This window comes from Gasterosteus aculeatus, chromosome 9, assembly GCF_964276395.1.
Source record: "Gasterosteus aculeatus chromosome 9, fGasAcu3.hap1.1, whole genome shotgun sequence".
NCBI classification, from domain to species: domain Eukaryota; kingdom Metazoa; phylum Chordata; class Actinopteri; order Perciformes; family Gasterosteidae; genus Gasterosteus; species Gasterosteus aculeatus.
This window is the reverse complement of record NC_135696.1, coordinates 763378-781083: the sequence shown is the minus strand read 5'-3', so window position 1 is coordinate 781083 and position 17706 is coordinate 763378. Positions and strand designations below refer to the sequence as shown.

Here is a 17706-nt window from a genome sequence, read left to right as displayed (position 1 = left end):
AGCACTGAACATGGGCTGAATGTATTTAGTTAAGCAGATATTGGGATGGTAACATTTACCATTTTGAATTGAGCGGATTTAATGTTTTAGTATTGATTACATATACGGAGGACAGGGAAGTCATTGGGATTAATCCTCTGGAAACCTCTTTACCAAACTTCATGACAATCCAGCCAATAGTTGTCTTCTTCTGACGAAAGAAGGAAGGCATCAGCCTGTTGGTGGCGCTGGAGACTCAGTCTGGGGACCACCAGGTCATTAGTTTGACCAACACACAAGAAACTCAGAACAGACGTTATATGTTTCACGTATAATATTTGCAACTGTTTTTATTTTCAAATTGACCAAGAGGGGAAAGGGGGGGGGGGGGTGTTATAATAACAGCAAACATTTTGCTTCAAACTGTTGATAATTATTACATTTGACTTTGGGCTGGATAAAAGGAGCACAGTTCAAGGGCAGAAAAAGGGGAATACATACATACAGTACAGGTAAGCATAGCACCGATTAAACTGAATACTGGTGTACTTCGCTGTGTGTATGTGAATAGGAGTATTATACGAGAACTACAACTTTTTAGAACCAGATTGTGTAGAGGACAGGTGATCTGTGTGGAGAGGGGGGGGTGCATGTCTATAGTGTCCCCCAAAACAAAAATGTCATAGTGGGTGAAACATTGAAGAGGTTCTTTTACCAAACAACACCTGTAAATAAGATTTCCCGTCTCGTGTGTGGACCCTTGTAGTGTAAAACAGGATTTTCTTTTCAACAACCCTCAGTTTCCTTCATCACAAAGCCTGTCAATGGTTCTCCACGGCTACAACATCCATTTGTCTCCTTTAAACACCTTTACATTCTTTGGGCTGGGTATCAGTGACACAAACTATAGACATTTCATCATTACCCTTTAGAGTAACGCCTTAAACACACACTAGTCTATGGAGGATCTACATCTGCTATGTGAGAAGTGGAAGATCTGCTTCAAACTCTAGGACCCTCTCCATAAATCCCGTTTTCTATTCCTCACATGTGGACAAAGTCGATAAGACTCAGACGCACAAATCGCCAAACTAAATGAAAAGACGCGTCTCAGCGATGTCACAGCTCGACGCGTAGCAGTTGTCGTGATAAGTCTTTTGTGAGCAGCCGGCCATCATGAAACCGCAGCACTGCCCGTCGGCTTTACTGTGACCAAGGCGCCGCATCGCCTCGCCGCCTTTCTTTTTATAGTCACACGTCTGTTTCCATATGAAAATATAACAACAGGTTACAGTGACAGTAATCATGCACACACACGCACGCACACAAACAAACATGTATTCAAGTTGAGCTGTCCCACACACAGGCTTGCAGAATTCTGAGCCCCACCGGAGAGGAAGTTTCTTGAATAGTTAAATTATTTTCTTTATACTGCAACGCAAGAACTGATTGGCTATCGCCAGGGGAATCGCCAATACCGCCCCTCGCCCCCCTGGAGAGATACGTATAGTAGAAGAGCCTATATATTTATATGTTTACCACACAAACACGCAGTCTTAACTACACTCTTGAGACAAAACAACACATTTTATAAGCTCCTTCGCCAACCATTACTTTTCCTGCGATTCCAAGGCTTTTCTGTTTGATATGGCTTAGTAGTAGAGGTGCTGAGCCCACTTCCACCAACGCCACGGGAGATGGACGTGGGCCCAGCCCTGGTTTTGACCAGAGACGAGAGAACTGAACCGTGTTGGGAATGGTTTCGGAGCCCAACAACTGCATGAGGGTTTCTGAGGCCTTGGAAGAGATAGAAGGATTAAAAACACTGATGACACAAAAAGGCCGTGAGACAGTGAGCCGGATCGCTGGTCCAATGACGTCTTACTACACCAATCGGGGTGAAGAGCTGGAAAAATATTCTGTTCTATACATTTCTTGCTTTACAAAAGGACAGGAAGGCTGTAAAGTGTTTTTGTCCTCCGGTCTTTGTTCATCACTGTCTAATCCTTCTCGGTCCGGTTCCAGACTGAGGCAGAAGCAAAAAATAAAAACCGTTCCACATTCCTGAGAATACAAGTACCATCCAGCAACTTCAAACCCTTACTAAGTCAATTATTGTAAGACACAAGGGGAAAGCGCACACACACACGCACACACACGCACACCAACCACAGACACACTCATGCACACAAAGATTGTATTCCCAAAAACACGCTAGCTCACAGAATCACACCACTGATTACAAACAACTAGGTCTCGACAGTGATTTACTGTACACAACCACATCAAGTGCTAAAGTTTCAGGAGGTTGAGGATATACTGTTTGTTACTTATAGGGCTCTGACTGTTAAAAAATAATCCCTACTATATACACACGCGTTAACTTTAATAGGGGTAATATCTTGTTGGAAAATATATATATATATATATATATATATACGCCTTTGTAATAGTCTGCTTGAAGTTAAAGAAAAGAGATAATCAACTATGTTATTGGCACTTGGAATCACTAAACCCGTTATACGTGCAGTGATCATTCTGCAAAGAATTCAGTTAAACTGTGATCTGCTTTCTTGCCAAACATAGTTTTTCACAAAGTTAAAAAGAGCCATTTGTCTCTGACACCCAAGAAAACCGCAGCCCAACCAAAACCGACAGAACGTTAAAGCCTCATCTGGACTGTTATTGTTTTGGGGGAAGGTGGGGGTAGAGGGGGACTGAGAGAGCAAAATATCGCTCCATCTTTGACCAGAAAACACTTGAACAAAGTAAAAATGTGTTTCTCAAAAGCGACTAATAAAAGCTTACAGTTATTCTTTCCATGCAATCATATAAAATACTACATTTCTGTTTCCTGTTATGGGCTATATTGGATATTTACACGTTTTCTTTTTTGTATCATACAGTAAATCTGTACATGGTCAAACTTCGACTACACACCTTCGAAAAAAAAGAAAAAAAGGTCCGTTGTTACTTGTTATTCCACAGAGACCGGAGCTCCCTTGCAGCTCAACCTCGGATAAAAGAAAAGGGGAACTTCAATCCATCCTGTTGCCACGGTGACAATAGAGTTCCTTGAGGACTCACAGGCTTCCCTCATTCCTATGATTCCTTTCTTTCAGATGGAGGAAGGGAGGGCAACGGTTTTGTGTGTGTGTGTGTGTGTGTCCATATGGGTGGAGGGCAAGAATGTTTGTGACGTTCTGGTGAACAAAAACAGCTGTTTTCCCGGTGTCTCTAACCAAACCGGGCCTTACTGTGGTTGGCTGCTGACGCTGTCAGTCCTGTGCGACGACGGGGCTTTCTGCGGTTTCTGGGGCTGAGGTTTCAGCTGCTGCTGGTGCCTCTGGTGGTGAGACTGGTGGTGGTGGTGCTGCTGTTGCTGCTGTTGTTGTTGTTGTTGCCTTTGCTGCTGTTGTTGTTGTTGTTGTTGTTGTTGCTGCTGCTGCTGCTGCGTTGTCTGCGTGAATGTGCCCTGTTGTTGGAGTGGGAAAGCTGCCTGCAGAATAAGTTGGGTAGACTGGTTGCTATGGAGAAGATGAGTGCCCTGACAGAAATACAGTGCAGGAGCATTAAAAATGGAAGCAGTCCTTTAGTATCTTTTTTCTTTTTAAATGTTTGACAACATGTTTGAGTTGATTCAGTGTATTATGTGACTCGTAGGATGAACACAAAAACAATATAAAACGTATATCGTATGTAGTCTGTTTTTAAATATCTGCTGCCCTCTACTGGTACCTGGAGGAACTGCTGTTGCTGCTGCTGCCCCTGCTGGCCACCCGGAGCCACTACAGTGGTTTGGTTTTGGCCGTCCGGTTGACCTTGGGGCGGTTGGGCTGGTTGTAAAGTCAGAGTCTGGGTTTGACCTCCCTGCTGAATATACATAAAAATATAGTTAACACAGAACAACAATGGAGGATATGATATTGTCATGTCAGCAAATCATACGGGAAATGTAGTTTGGGATTTTATATTAGGAGAAATCCCTCGCATTAGGTTTAAATAGCATCACCTCTACTCATGATCACTTTTAAGGCACTCACAGCAAACTCTTCCAGATGTGATTGGACTTGACAGATAAATGAAGAGGAATGGGGTCTACTGTAAGGTGAATACAACAACACTGCACCAGTTATATTGACTGACCTACACTGTAAATATTGCCGTCTTCTTTATGAAGACATTACCTTCACCTCATTGTATGCATCAATTACAGTCATTCAAAATGTGAGAACAAGCCATTGTCTCCCCACCACCTTAATGGCTTTTATTAAACACGTTCACGCTCTCACAGCACTGAGCCTGTGTGCCTCACACACAGCCGCCAATGGACTATTGTGGTATATAAAAAGTATACTGGTTTCAAATTTCCTTACAGTATGTTATTTTCACCCACCATTACAGACATTAGCTGTAACGACTGCTTTAGCTCTTCGGCAGGCAGTGAAATTTAATCAACGCGGGCGCAGCGGTCGGAGCTACTCGTCTTACGTGCATTGAGACGGAGTCATGGTTATAACTTTATAACAACAATGAATAACTCACAACAAACAGGGAAAACACAACGACGCAGCCGTTTGCTACACATAAACAATTTGTATCACTAATAATTGCACATTAAAAAATGACCCCATTAACAGCATGCTGGGTACAGACGCTACATGAATACACGGAAAAGAGTGATGCAGGAGGAACACCGAGAGACAAGAGATGCATCGACACAACTTGTGCCCAAGAGGAGCCGTGTGCTGTTTGGAGGTTTTTTAATGTAGAAAAACAATGTATGTTGGATCAGAAAACAATTTAACGCTTTGTTTACTTCCGGTGTGCGTCGACGACGAAACGGATTCGCCGCTAGCTGCTGCCAGTTAGACCGGAGAGGCTGAGACCGTAGCTGAAGACGGGGGGTGAGTGGCAGACGGACCACTTAAAGCGCTGCTACGCTAAACTAGCTGCTACGCTAAGCTAGCTGCTAAGACACTTCCATCTCAACATCTAACGTTACCCTGCGCGGCACACAGTCTGCAGGAGGACCACCACTGTGTCCCTCAAAGGCCGCGGTTTGAAAACGTCCTGCCTAAATGTGGAGAGATTGTTGGCACTTCAAACACAGTCGTCAAATAATGGAGAGTAAAGTGCACGAGGACAGCAGGAAAAGTCGCTACTTCAACACGTTCCACCCGGTGGAATTCTGCCTCCAGGATGACCAAATACGTGTGGTTTTATGTTTAAGAAAATACAATCGAACAACAATGTCCAAAATAAACGCTTTCTAAAGTGATTGAAAATGTGAGATTAATTTGCTCACTTCTTTAATCTATTGACAGCCCTAATATATAGTACACTACAGTTGTTTTCCTGGTATCAGACAACGTTTAATTAGTCCCTCTGTGCCTCATACCTGTTGCCCACCAAAGGGGTTGTATGCAGTGACCACCTGTCCCATGAACATGGAGGTGGGCACCATGACGGCTCCACAGGCCATTGGAGCCGTCACCAGCTTGGTCACCAGCTGCTGCCCTGCTGGGAACCTGCAGAGGGTGAATTAGAAAATGAAACAATATATGCGCTTGGTTATCTCGCCTACAAATCCTTGTTTACTGCATATACATGTGTGCCTGCAGAGGCTTGGGTTCGGTGAGAGTGGGGGGAGGTTTGAGTTTCAGGTTTAGTCGTTGTCTACCTACCGGATCTGTCGATCCTGCGTGAAGGTGGCCACTGCGGTGCCTTGCTGCGTGTTGGTCTGCGGCAGGCTGGTGCTGATCTGCAGCAGGTTGGGCTGCACTGGCTGGGAAATCATCATGGTGTTGTACAGCGGAGCGGATACGGAGCCCTGGGGCGGGGGCTGTGGCTGAGGGGCTGGCTGGGGCTGACGCTGGGGCAGGAGAGTGATAATGTGGGGGACGAGGAAGGGGCATGATACAAATTCCTGTTTTTATTTCAGCATTTTAGTCCATCTTGATTTGAACATATCAAATATACATACCATATAAAAAATGTAGACAATATATATATATAAATAGTTAGATTATTATATTCTATAAGTTATATTCTCAAACCATATTTTCAGTTACCTTCCATATATGTATGTATGTATTATATACAAAAAACTGCTTAACAGAATGATTTTGTTGCCCTGGTTGTTTGAAATGAATGTGACAAGATAACTTGGATCAACTTTGCTCCATTGCAGAGTACGGATGGCGTTTCTGAGTTAAACATTAGTGCGACTTTCCTGTGAGGTCCAACACTAACAGCGTGCCCTGTGGCTCTTCTGGAGGAGATGTACACACTGCAAGTGAATTCTCTACATGACCGATCAAGATTGAAAAAAGTGAACACAAGCTCAGTTTTCTCACAGGACCTCAAATATTGAGCACAAGATTCCCGTTTGACCTATTTCTTTAAAGGTTGATTATATCAAAAGTTTTGTCTGAGGTTAAAAGAACCTTTTGTTGATAGTGGGGTCCTACCTGTGCGAGGGCGTTGGTCTGCTGCTGAGGGGGCGGAGCCTGCTGCTGGATGGTGAGCTGCTGAGTTCCTGAATGGACGGGGTTAATTGCCGTTTGCTGAAGCGGACCGGTCAAAGCAGTCGTTGGTTGGACCGAGCCCACCTGGGATAGCTGCACGTTCATTGCTCCTCCTTGCTGCTGCAGCAACATCTGTCGGCATGGAAACACCAAAAGTCAGGCTACAGTGTGTGGCGGAGCTTCTATTTTCCTTATCAGTGTAGCTTAATACAATAATTCAATGTGAGTAAATTGCCTTTATAGGGTGCACGCTGTCAAAATAAAGCAATCCTCTGAATAGACCAAAATTAATAATACATAATGCATAACTCTCCGATCTAGGTCAGGAACAGCCAGTTGGAACAGGAAAAGACAAAGCGCACGGCATCTACTGATCTTATTAAAAAGGAGGGGAGGTTTTGTGCAACTTTTGTTCAAATAATCACCTGGTGAGTAGACTCAATCTAAATATAACGCCTATTTAAATCAAAGAAAAAAGGGGTTAAAAATAAAAAAGGGGACATTTCAAATTTTGGTGGCTAAATTATGTTAAAGCTCATAATCATGTTTGTTTTGTTAAGTTTAGGATTACAGAAGATTACTCATCAACATCCTAAAGTAAAATGTATCTGAGGAATTTTGCTCAATATAATAATAAACACATTGGTCATAAGATGACGCAGCAAAAAAGATCACACCCAGTAAGCAGGGCTAAACAAGTCATAATATCCATTTGAACGGCACGGCCCTATTGCACAATTTTAAGTGTGTGTGTGTGTGTGTGTGTACACCCGACCTGGATGCCCTGCCCCTGGACTCTCTGCAGCTGGTCCTGTATATGTCTCAGCTCGTCCTGCTGCCGCTGGATGTTGGCTTGGATCAGTCTCGTCCGATGTTCCAGCTGGTCCTTCAGGTGCTGCATGGCGTTCACCTGCGCTGAGAACTCCATCACCGGCTGTGGGTGGAGAGAGACAGTAGAAGCCACTCGTGTCAACAATGCTCAACAAGCCCAGTATGAGCATCGTTCAGCTTTATAGATTCTCAAAAACTCTCTGGATTTCTACTAGTACTAGTTAATGTGCAAGGATTACAGCCATTAAGTAGGATGTTACAAGAACTGTGATTAGTGAAAATGTTGATTTCATAAAAAGATTACTAAAATATACCCAGATGTTATGCATATGGCAGTGTATTAGTAACAAGACAAAATGTAATGCCTTCATTACGACATGTATCATAAGTGATTCATCATTTTGGTCTATTGGACAGAATATGTGAAGAATCAAGCTCTGACAATCTGGGACCACTGAATATTTCCTCTTTGAGCTCTGCTACACAGCAGATCATGATGAGAGGAGGTGTCCCGTTCTCACCTGTATGTTTGCCTGTAGCTGCTGTGGCGGCTGTTGCTGTTGCTGTTGTTGCTGTTGTGGTGGTTGCTGCTGTTGTTGTTGTTGTTGTGGTTGTTGCTGCTGTTGTTGTTGCTGATGTTGCTGATGAGTGATCATACCTGGAGCCACACTCTGTCCTGTGGTCTGAGAGCTCATAGACTGAAAACAAACCCCATTACCAAGAGACTTATGCCAACTGACAGGAGGAAGAACCTGTTTTACAGCATTTTTCTTAACCAAACTGCAATATACAACGTAATTGACTGAATAAAATCTCTATTTGCGTAACCATGGTCACAAAAATCAGTATCAGGCAAAAGAAGTCCAAGAAGTGTGTGCTGAGTGCGGTCTCACCTGGCTGCTGATGGATGAGCGGCGCTGTGATGTCATCTCCATGGTGGAGGCCAGGGACTGCCGAGGAGGCGTGGCCGTGTCCATGTGGAGCTTGGAGGCTGTCGAACACAATCATTACTTCAGCGTAGTCGTACTCTGCTAACGACCTTGTATCATCTTACTGCGCAGCCTCACGTGCCAATCAATTCTACAACCGACACTCGTGTGTGCTTTGTGTGTGTGCGCTCACAAGTGCACGTGTTGTCGGAGACGTGCGATGAGGACTTGCAAGAGCTCTGCGAGGAGGTCGAGTGCGTCCGGCTGCGGTCGAAGCGCTCCAAGGCCTCCTTGAGGCTGGACGTATTCAGCTGGGACTCCGAGCCGGAGTCGTGACCCTAGAAGGAAATCCATCAAAGAACTTCAGAATTTCCCTAAACAAATAATGTTGCATCGCTGTGCTGTGTCCTTTTGACTGAGCCCCCCACACACACACACACACAACCACAAACACACACACACACACACACACATTCCAATTCCGGCAAAGCAGGACCTTCCTGCAGGCTCGTGCAAAGGTGTGGGTGTGTTTTATTTGTCCCGCTTTGTTCTCGCTGGCGGCGCTCCCTCTCTTTATTCACGCTTGTGTTCGCCCGCCCGCCACACCGTCGCCTCTCTTTCAGTTAAATTTCCTTCGACCTGCTTCACACTATTCCTTGAGAGCCGAGGAAAACGGCCGGCTTTGGGTGAGCGGTTCTCTAGAAAGGTCCATGCTGCGATGCAAGAGGCCGACCAATCGGCGCGCTGCAAAGCGACGCGTCTTAAACAGACGCCGCACTAGTACATGATAATTAGCAGCTACTAGATGAGACGAGCGACAAATGTGTTGTATAGACAAATGTCACTGAATTAATGTGCAAACGACAACCATAATCCTCGTGGTTTATCCGTTTCTGAATTCTTAAAAAGAAGATATTATGATAATTTGTTTTTTCTCCCCTTGATGTCATCACTCACCAGAAGGATTGAGATAAAATAAGTGAACGGCAGATAGTGTGTCGGAGAAATATATCAATGGGCAGAAAGAAGCGTCTCACAGACAGAAGTTATTGAACAGCACATTCGGCTTCCTTTTGTATCAGTACAGTTTACAGTAGAAAGAAGTCAATCTACCAACAGAAAATGTAATTTACTACTAATAGTTAATTGTCTTTCTCGGGCTTTAACAACAAATCTTCACTATTTCCCCTTCATAGTATACCGTATATTGCCATACCTCTTATCATTACACATGTGCATTGATGAAGGCAGACGTGTTTAAAGCACTTCTAGTAGTTTCTCACCTTATTTGCATTTACTTCTGGGTTAGACTCCTCAATGCCCAGCTCTCTGCGCTGCTCTGCCCTCACCTCTGCATAGCTGCATTGTAGACAAAACAATAAGAAATGTTTAGTATATAGAAATGTGCATACGAGGAGCGGCTCATTGTAGCTTTTGACAAAAGGTTTGTTTGTAAATGTCTCATGACCAGAGCAGTACCTGACTACTGTGTGCGTACAGACAATAAACTCGGGTCGAGAGTTCCACTGGTGATAGGTGATGTAGTAGTGCGTCTGAAGCCAGATCCACTGTTGCCCTTTAGTCAGGAAACGATAGTAACAAGACTTCCCTTTGCCGTACTGCATCACTGAGCAGGAGACAGACAGGGGGTTAGATGCAGCCGGCCTTTCACCGCGCAGAATGACCGCGTGCAAATACGAGCCCTCACGGTGTTCGTGGCACTTGGCTAGTGTCTCCAGGTCGTCCACATGGTAATAGTCGTACCCAGATGTTCCCAGGACCTCGAAAGGCAGGTATCCTATGATTGGTGGAGCTCTGAGAAGTACAAATGGAAAACAGAAGGTCTGGTCACCAAGCTCAAAAAGGACCAACTCTTAGCTTTCAGTGAAGTGGATCCAAAGAGGAGAGAACTTGATGCTCAAAAGTACATATTGATAAGACATTACTGTTTTGCCTAAATAGAAGTATTTTATACATAGTTTGCATATTTACTGTATGCAAACTTCAGACGGCGTATACGGCGGCGGGGGGGGGGGGGGGGGGGGTTACCTATGGTCTAAGAAGAGGAACTTCCATTCTAGACTGTGTCTAGAGGTGAATTCTTCATTGGGCTCCTCCACTGTACACATTTCCTGTGAATATAGAAACAAAAACAACCGCAGCGAGATGGTATGTTAGATCAAACAGAGCATTAACGGCTCAGCGTGAACTATGTGTGCCAGTGTGTGTGTGTGTGTGTGTGTGTGTGTGTGTGCGGTTCAACCTTGATAAACTGAGGTTTCGCCAGCCGAACTGTGGCTACGAAGCACACTTGGTCGTCGAACGCAGGCTGTAGCGACCGCTGTAACACCCCGGCCAGACCGTTCCTGCCGGCGTTGGGAACTGCTCGCCATGCAGCGGGGTTGAAAAGGTCGTTCAGTCCCTCAGTCTAACCGGCTTTACACAAATGCTGCTGAGCTGAAAGCTTTTTGAGGGACATACCGTTGTTGAGGGATTTGAAGTTGCCGATGAACTTTACGTACTCGTAGACCGGCGGTTCTTTGGGGTCGATGGTCCCTCGTAGCATATGGCAGCAGAACTCCATGTGGTTCTTAGCTGGAAAAAGGAGAACAATAATACAGTTCGGTCCAAAGAGAAAGTTATGCGAAGAAGACAATAGTGTGTTTATATAGAACCAATTGGTATAAATTGTTTGAAAATGTGTCATGGTGCAGGAAGGATATCAAGACAAAACATAATGTAGAATATAAGCCTTTTGTTTCCTTGACTTTGAGTTAAAAAGAAAGAAATGATTGATAAATCTTTGTTAAGCTACTCAGATGTTTCTACATTCTTCAACCTGTGTTCCTCACAGACAAGACCAACGGGACAGGATTTGTGCCAAACAAAATTAAATACGTTTATTTGAACTATTTAATGTGATCTGATGGCTGAGAATGGATTTGTAGTCTTATGGTCTTTAGAGGCCCTAACACACATTTAAAAGTGAAAGATATTCCCCAATTAACCATGAAGCACATGTATCAGCGCAGTATCACTGGATACTGTTCAAAACCAGCAGCATGCACTGTGTAAAACGTCTCGGGTGTTACTGACTCTTCAGGTAGTCGGAGCTAAGGTTCTCGTGGTCGGTGGGGTGTGTGGACAGAGCCTTGTACACCTCAGAGTGTTCCCCAAGTGGCAGGAAGTTTAACAGGTTCTGGTCCACCAGGTCCGTCTGGGGAACACGACACACACGTGACAACAAGCTTTTCCCCACAGACACACTTAGGTCGTCCCAGCATGAAACCAGCATGAAACCACTTACAGCGTGTTCCACCGTACAGTGACGACTGATACAATGCAGAAAGACCAAGAGAAGAACAAGTGTTACTCACCGGTAAGTGTTCAAGTAGTGAGGTGACACTCTCGGAGACGTAGAGGATGTTGCCATCAGTCATTATTGCTAAAAAGAACCCGTCCAGAGCCTGACGATGCAAGACAAGGTCAGGGAGACTTCTGGCCTCAGTCTCTCGATTGATTAATATCAACAAAAGCAAAGCAATGCCATAATCCCTTGAAATAAAACCACAGCGTTTTTACTTTTAGAAATATAATCCAGTGCGTCACTAACTGCCTTTTTAAAGTCTCTAGTTTGGCATTTTGGCTGTAGCCATGTTGGTTTTGTGCAACCAGAGTTGCTACGAGAGTGTGGAGCCAAGTACAACTGACAAAGGAACGTTTAGGCAACCAAAAAGTCTTTTAAAGTCTTTAAATGGACCAGCATTTATAAAACAAACACCATCCTGTAGTGAAGAAGACGTCAAACTAAAGATTGAGACCATAGACTCATGTTTACAATGTTCCCTGAGGTAATAAATCAACAGAGAGTCATTTTCCCATCGACTTCTATGTGAGTGCGTCATTTGCAACCAGAGGAGTCGCCCTCTGTCGGCCACAGGAGAGAATGTGTGTAAGGAACCTGAGCAAAAACTACCACAAGAGTAAAACTACCTACGAACAACATTACAGTACAAAAAGTGTGGTGTCTGACCTCCAGCATGAGCTGGGTGAACTCCTCATTGCTGAGAAACGGAGGCTTCCAGTCCTGCCTGATCTCACTGGACTCCGACTGCGCTGCGATCTCTGGTGGAGGAAAGGGAAGGCAAATTGAGGGGTTGATAGCAAAGGGCTCAGAGTAAAAACAAGGCCCTTAAACAGAGCAAGAGATAACACAGTGCAACGGTGAAGAGGCAGCCGAGTTAATTATCACGCACACAGCAATGATAAGAGCTAGGATTAAAACAAAGAAGTAACACGTGCCTAGTAATTACATATTTCAACATAAAGGAATCCCAGTGATAATGACTGTGAGGGGCAACAGAGTAGAGGGTGGAGCTGTAATCAGCTAATCCTTAAAGTAGGACACGTTTATTATTCATAACACATTCGGTATTATTATTCATAACACACGAAACAGTCAAAAAATGATTTGCACTGTCTCATAAAATGTGACATAGCGAGAGTGTCGAGAGAGAAAACACTGCGCAGACGGAGAGTTTACAAAAGAACAACTAAATAGAGAGCGCGGCGCGTCCGCCCTGTGAGGTGTCCCGACCTTTGTGTTTACACAGGAAGTCAATGCTCTTCTGCAGGATGGTGGACTTGTCCATCTTCCTGGTATTGCCCGGCAACATCGTGCCGAGTTCCTTGATGAGGACATTGAACTGGTCTCTCCGTTTCTTCTCAGACTTGTTTCTGGACACCCTGAAATGAAAGCTCACAGCCATCAGTTTGATTCTTAAACTTTTGGTTTTACTTTTCTGCCCAGATTTGATATTTTAACTTACAAACCACAAGGATCTTGGAAATAGGCAGGCGTAACTTTCTGTCATGTGGGCCTATGATATAATGCTGGTTAAGTGTAGTTCTGGTCAAGAAACAATCCTTTATATGTTTATGAGGCTCTTTCATCACACTAGCGTCTTCATCCGTACATCTTACTTACCGTTTTGCTTTGTCCTTCTCATCTTCTTCCATCAACCCGTCAAAGATGCTACAATCATCCCTGAGGGGCAGAAAAAAGCACATTTGCAGCTCATCCAACCTCACTCTGTTTTGTTTCCTGTGTGAGCGTGTTTGTTGGCAGCTTGATAGCGGATCTGTATTGTTAATAATAGCGAATGACGGATGCCGGTTAATGAGAGGATTCCTACATGCCAGGAGCAAGTCTATTTTTGGGTCACCAAAAAAAAAAAGAGTAAGAAGGGGGGGGGTGTTGTGGTGGCCAAGAAGACAGCAAGTGCATTGGTGCAACAGGGTGTGTTCCTGCCAACATTTCAATCAATATGGGTCAAGACAAATACTGTCATTTTCACTGACTTATAACTGGCGGAGCCGTTGGAGCCGTTATTTAATACCTTCAGGTTCTCTTTTATTGTGACACTCCATTTCCTGATGTATTACTACAGAACAATGTGTCCTAGAGACACTTACTGCTGAGGAAACTACGACAGAATGGACGAGAGTACTTTGGTCGCGTCACAACCTTACAGGATGCATTGACAAACCTTTACAAGTGTTGTTGTTGGGATCAAAACAAAGCTTGAAGCTGGCTGTGGTTCAAGAAAACGGGGGGAAGGGGAAGTAGTGGGGAAGGGGTGATCCGGCTCCAAGATGCACTTCAGTTCAATTATTATTATTATCATATAATAATTAATAAATAACTAAGAATAATTATTCTAATTATTCTTCTAATTCATTAGAATAATTATTCTAATTATTCTAATGAATTAGAAGCATGTGAGGAATTTACATTGACACCATAATAGGTTTAATGTTTTTGAGAAGCTTGAACGTATTTTGTGTGTAGAGTGTGCATGAACGTCATTAGTGACACATTTATATATGATGTGTGTGTGTGTGTGTTGCAGTATACCCTATGCTTGATGTCATGGTGGCTGCGGATCAGGGCTGTGGCTGCAGTGATTTGCTCTTTAGGCGTGAGGTAGGCATTTGGAAGACCAACTGGAGAGACAGAAAAAACGTTTTTGAATTAGTTTAGTTGTGGTTGACCTATTTTGCAATTTAAGTGGACAGAAAATACGATTGACCATTTGGGAAACTTGATAACAATCTTTTCTGAAAAAAACCCACAAATCCCCCCCAAGGTTTTTTTTATGTCTTTCTCCAACACACATCACAGATATCGGTGTTTCTATGGTACGTTATTTTATTCATTAATAAACAACAGACCATATTTGTAGTCAACATGTTGACAGAAATGTTGTGTGTGTTAATGCACATCTCACCCTAATGCAGCTTATGCACGTGGTCTGTTTATGTCTTTTCTCAAGTGTCGTAGAAAGGGTTTGGGGTCAAAGCTGACTCTAGTACGTCCTTTGAGGTCATTGGGGTCATGAGAGGGCAACAGACCAGGGAAACAACATTGCCATCCACCCTACCTGCAGGAGAAGCCGCAAGAGAAAAAAGGGGGTCAGTAGGTCAATTTGAGGGGAGCGTTTTATTTCTGCTTCAAAAGTGTTTTTTTACAGAATTCACCATTGAGCGTATGTTAAATTGGACCCTGCAGAATTAATACTACCTGACTTTCTAGACAGCGCACTGACTAATAAACAAATAAAAAACAAAGGAAGCTGATTTTATGCGTCAAGACCGTCGGTGGGGCTGGAAATTCCATTTATTGCAGCACAAAGTCATAAAACATCCGTGCAGCGAGGAAACCCTGGTATAAGTCAATTATTGTGCTTACGTTTGAAGCACAGTGACCCAGTTATGAAAAATGTGGCGATATAGTTGTTTTCAACTCACGTTCTGGAATGTGTCTTTGCAGGCAGAACTATCTGCTTCAGATCCGGTCCTTCCAGGCGCTGACAAATCTTCATGAGTGAGCCACACCTGTCCTGCAACATAAAGAACCAACACTCATTCACAAACATACCAGGGGGCCGTATTCACTGTTTGCCTTGCATGCAAATTCTAGAGTCCACAAGGACAGAAAATGGTCGTTGGTGCAAAACAGGAAATTAGCCACCGAGCAACGTGCGTCCAAACGGCAGCTGAAAAACTTAAAATATATTCATACTTCCAAGATTGCGACTGCAAATTAGGAATCTTTCATTATCCTTTAATCTGCCAATTATTCTTTTGATTAATGCATTAATCATTTTGTCACGAAAAAAGTTTTTCTGACCCTCAAGGTCAAGATGAGGTCCGACGTTAGTCCAGAAGTCAGATATGGTCAGTTTGCACTGATATAAAACCCAGATGAGCTACACAGATTTGATGCTGGATCAGATGAATTAATTACTAGTGAGAGTGGAAAATGCCTTTCACACTTTTGGTAAACCCAAAGCGTCGCTTCCAAAGGGCCGACCAACGTAAACAACATAAATATCGACATCACTTAAGATCATTAGAAAATGCACCAAATTTGTCAATTTATCAAACAACCATTTTTGGGAGTGTGGAGAGACAGTCCACACCGATCTGACACCAAAGCAAGGCATGACAGCACACAGTCACACGTCTAGGAATAACATTACCGCCCAGAAAGATCAAATATACCGCTGGTTTTCGCGGGGGATTACGGTGAGATTTAGTCATTTTGTTGAAGCATCTTATGCGTGTCCTCGCTGGCAGAGCGCTGATCTTCAGCCGCGCATTCCTGACGGCCAATAAGTGGACCTCATTAGCCGGAGCTCCTTCATTGGACGACCCTGAACACCGTAGTGCTCAATGAATCAACGCGGATATTACCGACGCGGTAACGAGCTCGACCCGAACAGCCAGTAGCTCTCAGATGTGCGCGCTCGCGTTTTTCGACGCGTTACCTTCCACAGGTGTCTGTTACACAACCGAAAAGAGAGCGACGGCGAGCAGCTAGCTAGATGCTAACTAAGCTCGCAGCCGAAAAACGGTCCATTTCGCGCAGAGCCCGCGCGCACCTACTGACCCCGTTTCCTGCACGCTCGCGCCGGTGCGCGACGCGGATGTGACAGGTAGCGCGCGCGCGCGCGCGCGACAAACGGAGGCGGAATGTCAGCGTGCGCGCGGGCAGAGCTGGCCTCGCGCTGTCACGCAAACAACTGACATTGAGAAGGAAATCACCTCTCGGGAACGTTACCGCCGCTCCTCACGCGTCACGCGGCCGCGCTCTCTTCCTACGAGCCAGCAGAGACGCGCATGTCGGCCGCGGAGAAACGCACGAAAACAACGACGAGGGGAACGTTTCCGCGGCAGATGAATGTACACACACGCACGCGCGCGCGCACGCGGCGCCCAGGAGCTTTCCCGTACACACACACACGTAAACACACAACGCACACACACACTGGCAGAGCGCGCGCGCGCCGCTCCGAATGTGGGTCACTGGGCCTTGCTCTCGCTCGGGCGCGCGGACACCGTCCCCGAAGCCTCCTCTCTGCGGTCCGACCACAGCGACAACGACGCGGCCGCGCTCGTCCGCGATCGGCGGCCGCCGGCGCCTTTGAGCGCGCGTTGGGAGGCCCTCACCTGGTCCGCTGGTCGACGGCAGCCTCCGCGCTTCGCTTACTCGGACGTCGCATCGAGTCGGCGGGGGCCGGGAGGACTCCGGGGTTGGGGAGAAAAACAGGAGGCCTACTTCATATTGCGAAGTACAGTCATGCGCAATAGCGACAGCAGGGCGCACTATTTCGCGAGTACAGTAGCAGCAGAGCCGAGGGGATCGCCGAGTGGTCTTCACAGGGGAAATTACTGCGCGCGTACTTGTGGCTTTACATTTGTAAATATGACAGAGAATAAAAGGACGCGGGCTGCAAATCAATGATTTTGATTAGTCTTGGTATTTACATTTAAAAGATATCCCTGTTGAAAAAAAACTATTTTCATCACAATTGCATTAATTAGCATTATTAACAATTGCATGTTCTGTTTTTAGGCAAACACTGTGGCACCGGACGGTCACCAGGGGGGTGCAGCGCAGGGTGGGGGTGCAGCGCAGGGTGGGGGATGGCCCGGCCCGATGGCAACGGGTTTCCCCTTTTCTATCCACATCCAATCAGAAGCTCGCCAGGCCGTGACGTCGCACCTATACTGTGTCGAGGTTCCCTCCTAAATTTATATTGAGCATTCCGACCGTGGACACGCTGTTTTTATGAGGTTTAAGTGGTACTTCTAGGTTCATTTTTAAAAAAGCACCGTGCCATTTTTATTGCGACAAGATTTATTGGCATGACATAAAGTGGCACACAAAAGCAACTGCATTACAGCTCAGGATGAAGTTTACAACCATTTTCTTGGAAAGACCGCATCAGGGGATGATAGGGAAGTCCGGCCATGTGGGCTGCGAATGATGTAATGATGTCTGTATGGTTTATTGGATGAGAGAATTTTATTAATAAAGATAATAAAAGAAAATACTACCCACCCTTGCAAAATCAAAGCTATCTGGTCAG

General features: G+C 45.0%; 1 protein-coding gene across 13 annotated transcripts; it reads right to left on the bottom strand.

Annotated features, from left to right (window-relative positions):
- Window positions 1–302: 302 nt before the first annotated feature.
- On the bottom strand, window positions 303–16941 carry clockb (clock circadian regulator b). 13 transcript variants are annotated; one of them, XM_040186037.2, is made up of 24 exons: window positions 16784–16941; window positions 15080–15171; window positions 14560–14712; window positions 14187–14275; window positions 13257–13316; window positions 12867–13015; window positions 12303–12394; window positions 11647–11736; window positions 11366–11486; window positions 10751–10864; window positions 10533–10651; window positions 10319–10401; window positions 9978–10084; window positions 9749–9896; window positions 9553–9628; window positions 8463–8607; window positions 8234–8331; window positions 7862–8038; window positions 7285–7443; window positions 6453–6641; window positions 5667–5908; window positions 5381–5510; window positions 3718–3852; window positions 303–3526 (listed from the first exon to the last, which is right to left on the bottom strand). In XM_040186037.2, exons 4-24 carry the CDS (start codon window positions 14201–14203, stop codon window positions 3233–3235), a joined length of 2745 nt encoding a protein of 914 aa, XP_040041971.2. In that variant the 5' UTR covers window positions 14204–14275; window positions 14560–14712; window positions 15080–15171; window positions 16784–16941; the 3' UTR covers window positions 303–3232. The 13 variants fall into 13 exon arrangements, with proteins under 13 accessions (XP_040041971.2, XP_040041975.2, XP_040041974.2 ...); XM_040186041.2 differs by having other exon boundaries at window positions 303–3478; XM_040186040.2 differs by having other exon boundaries at window positions 3718–3849.
- Between the last annotated feature and the right edge of the window lie 765 nt (window positions 16942–17706).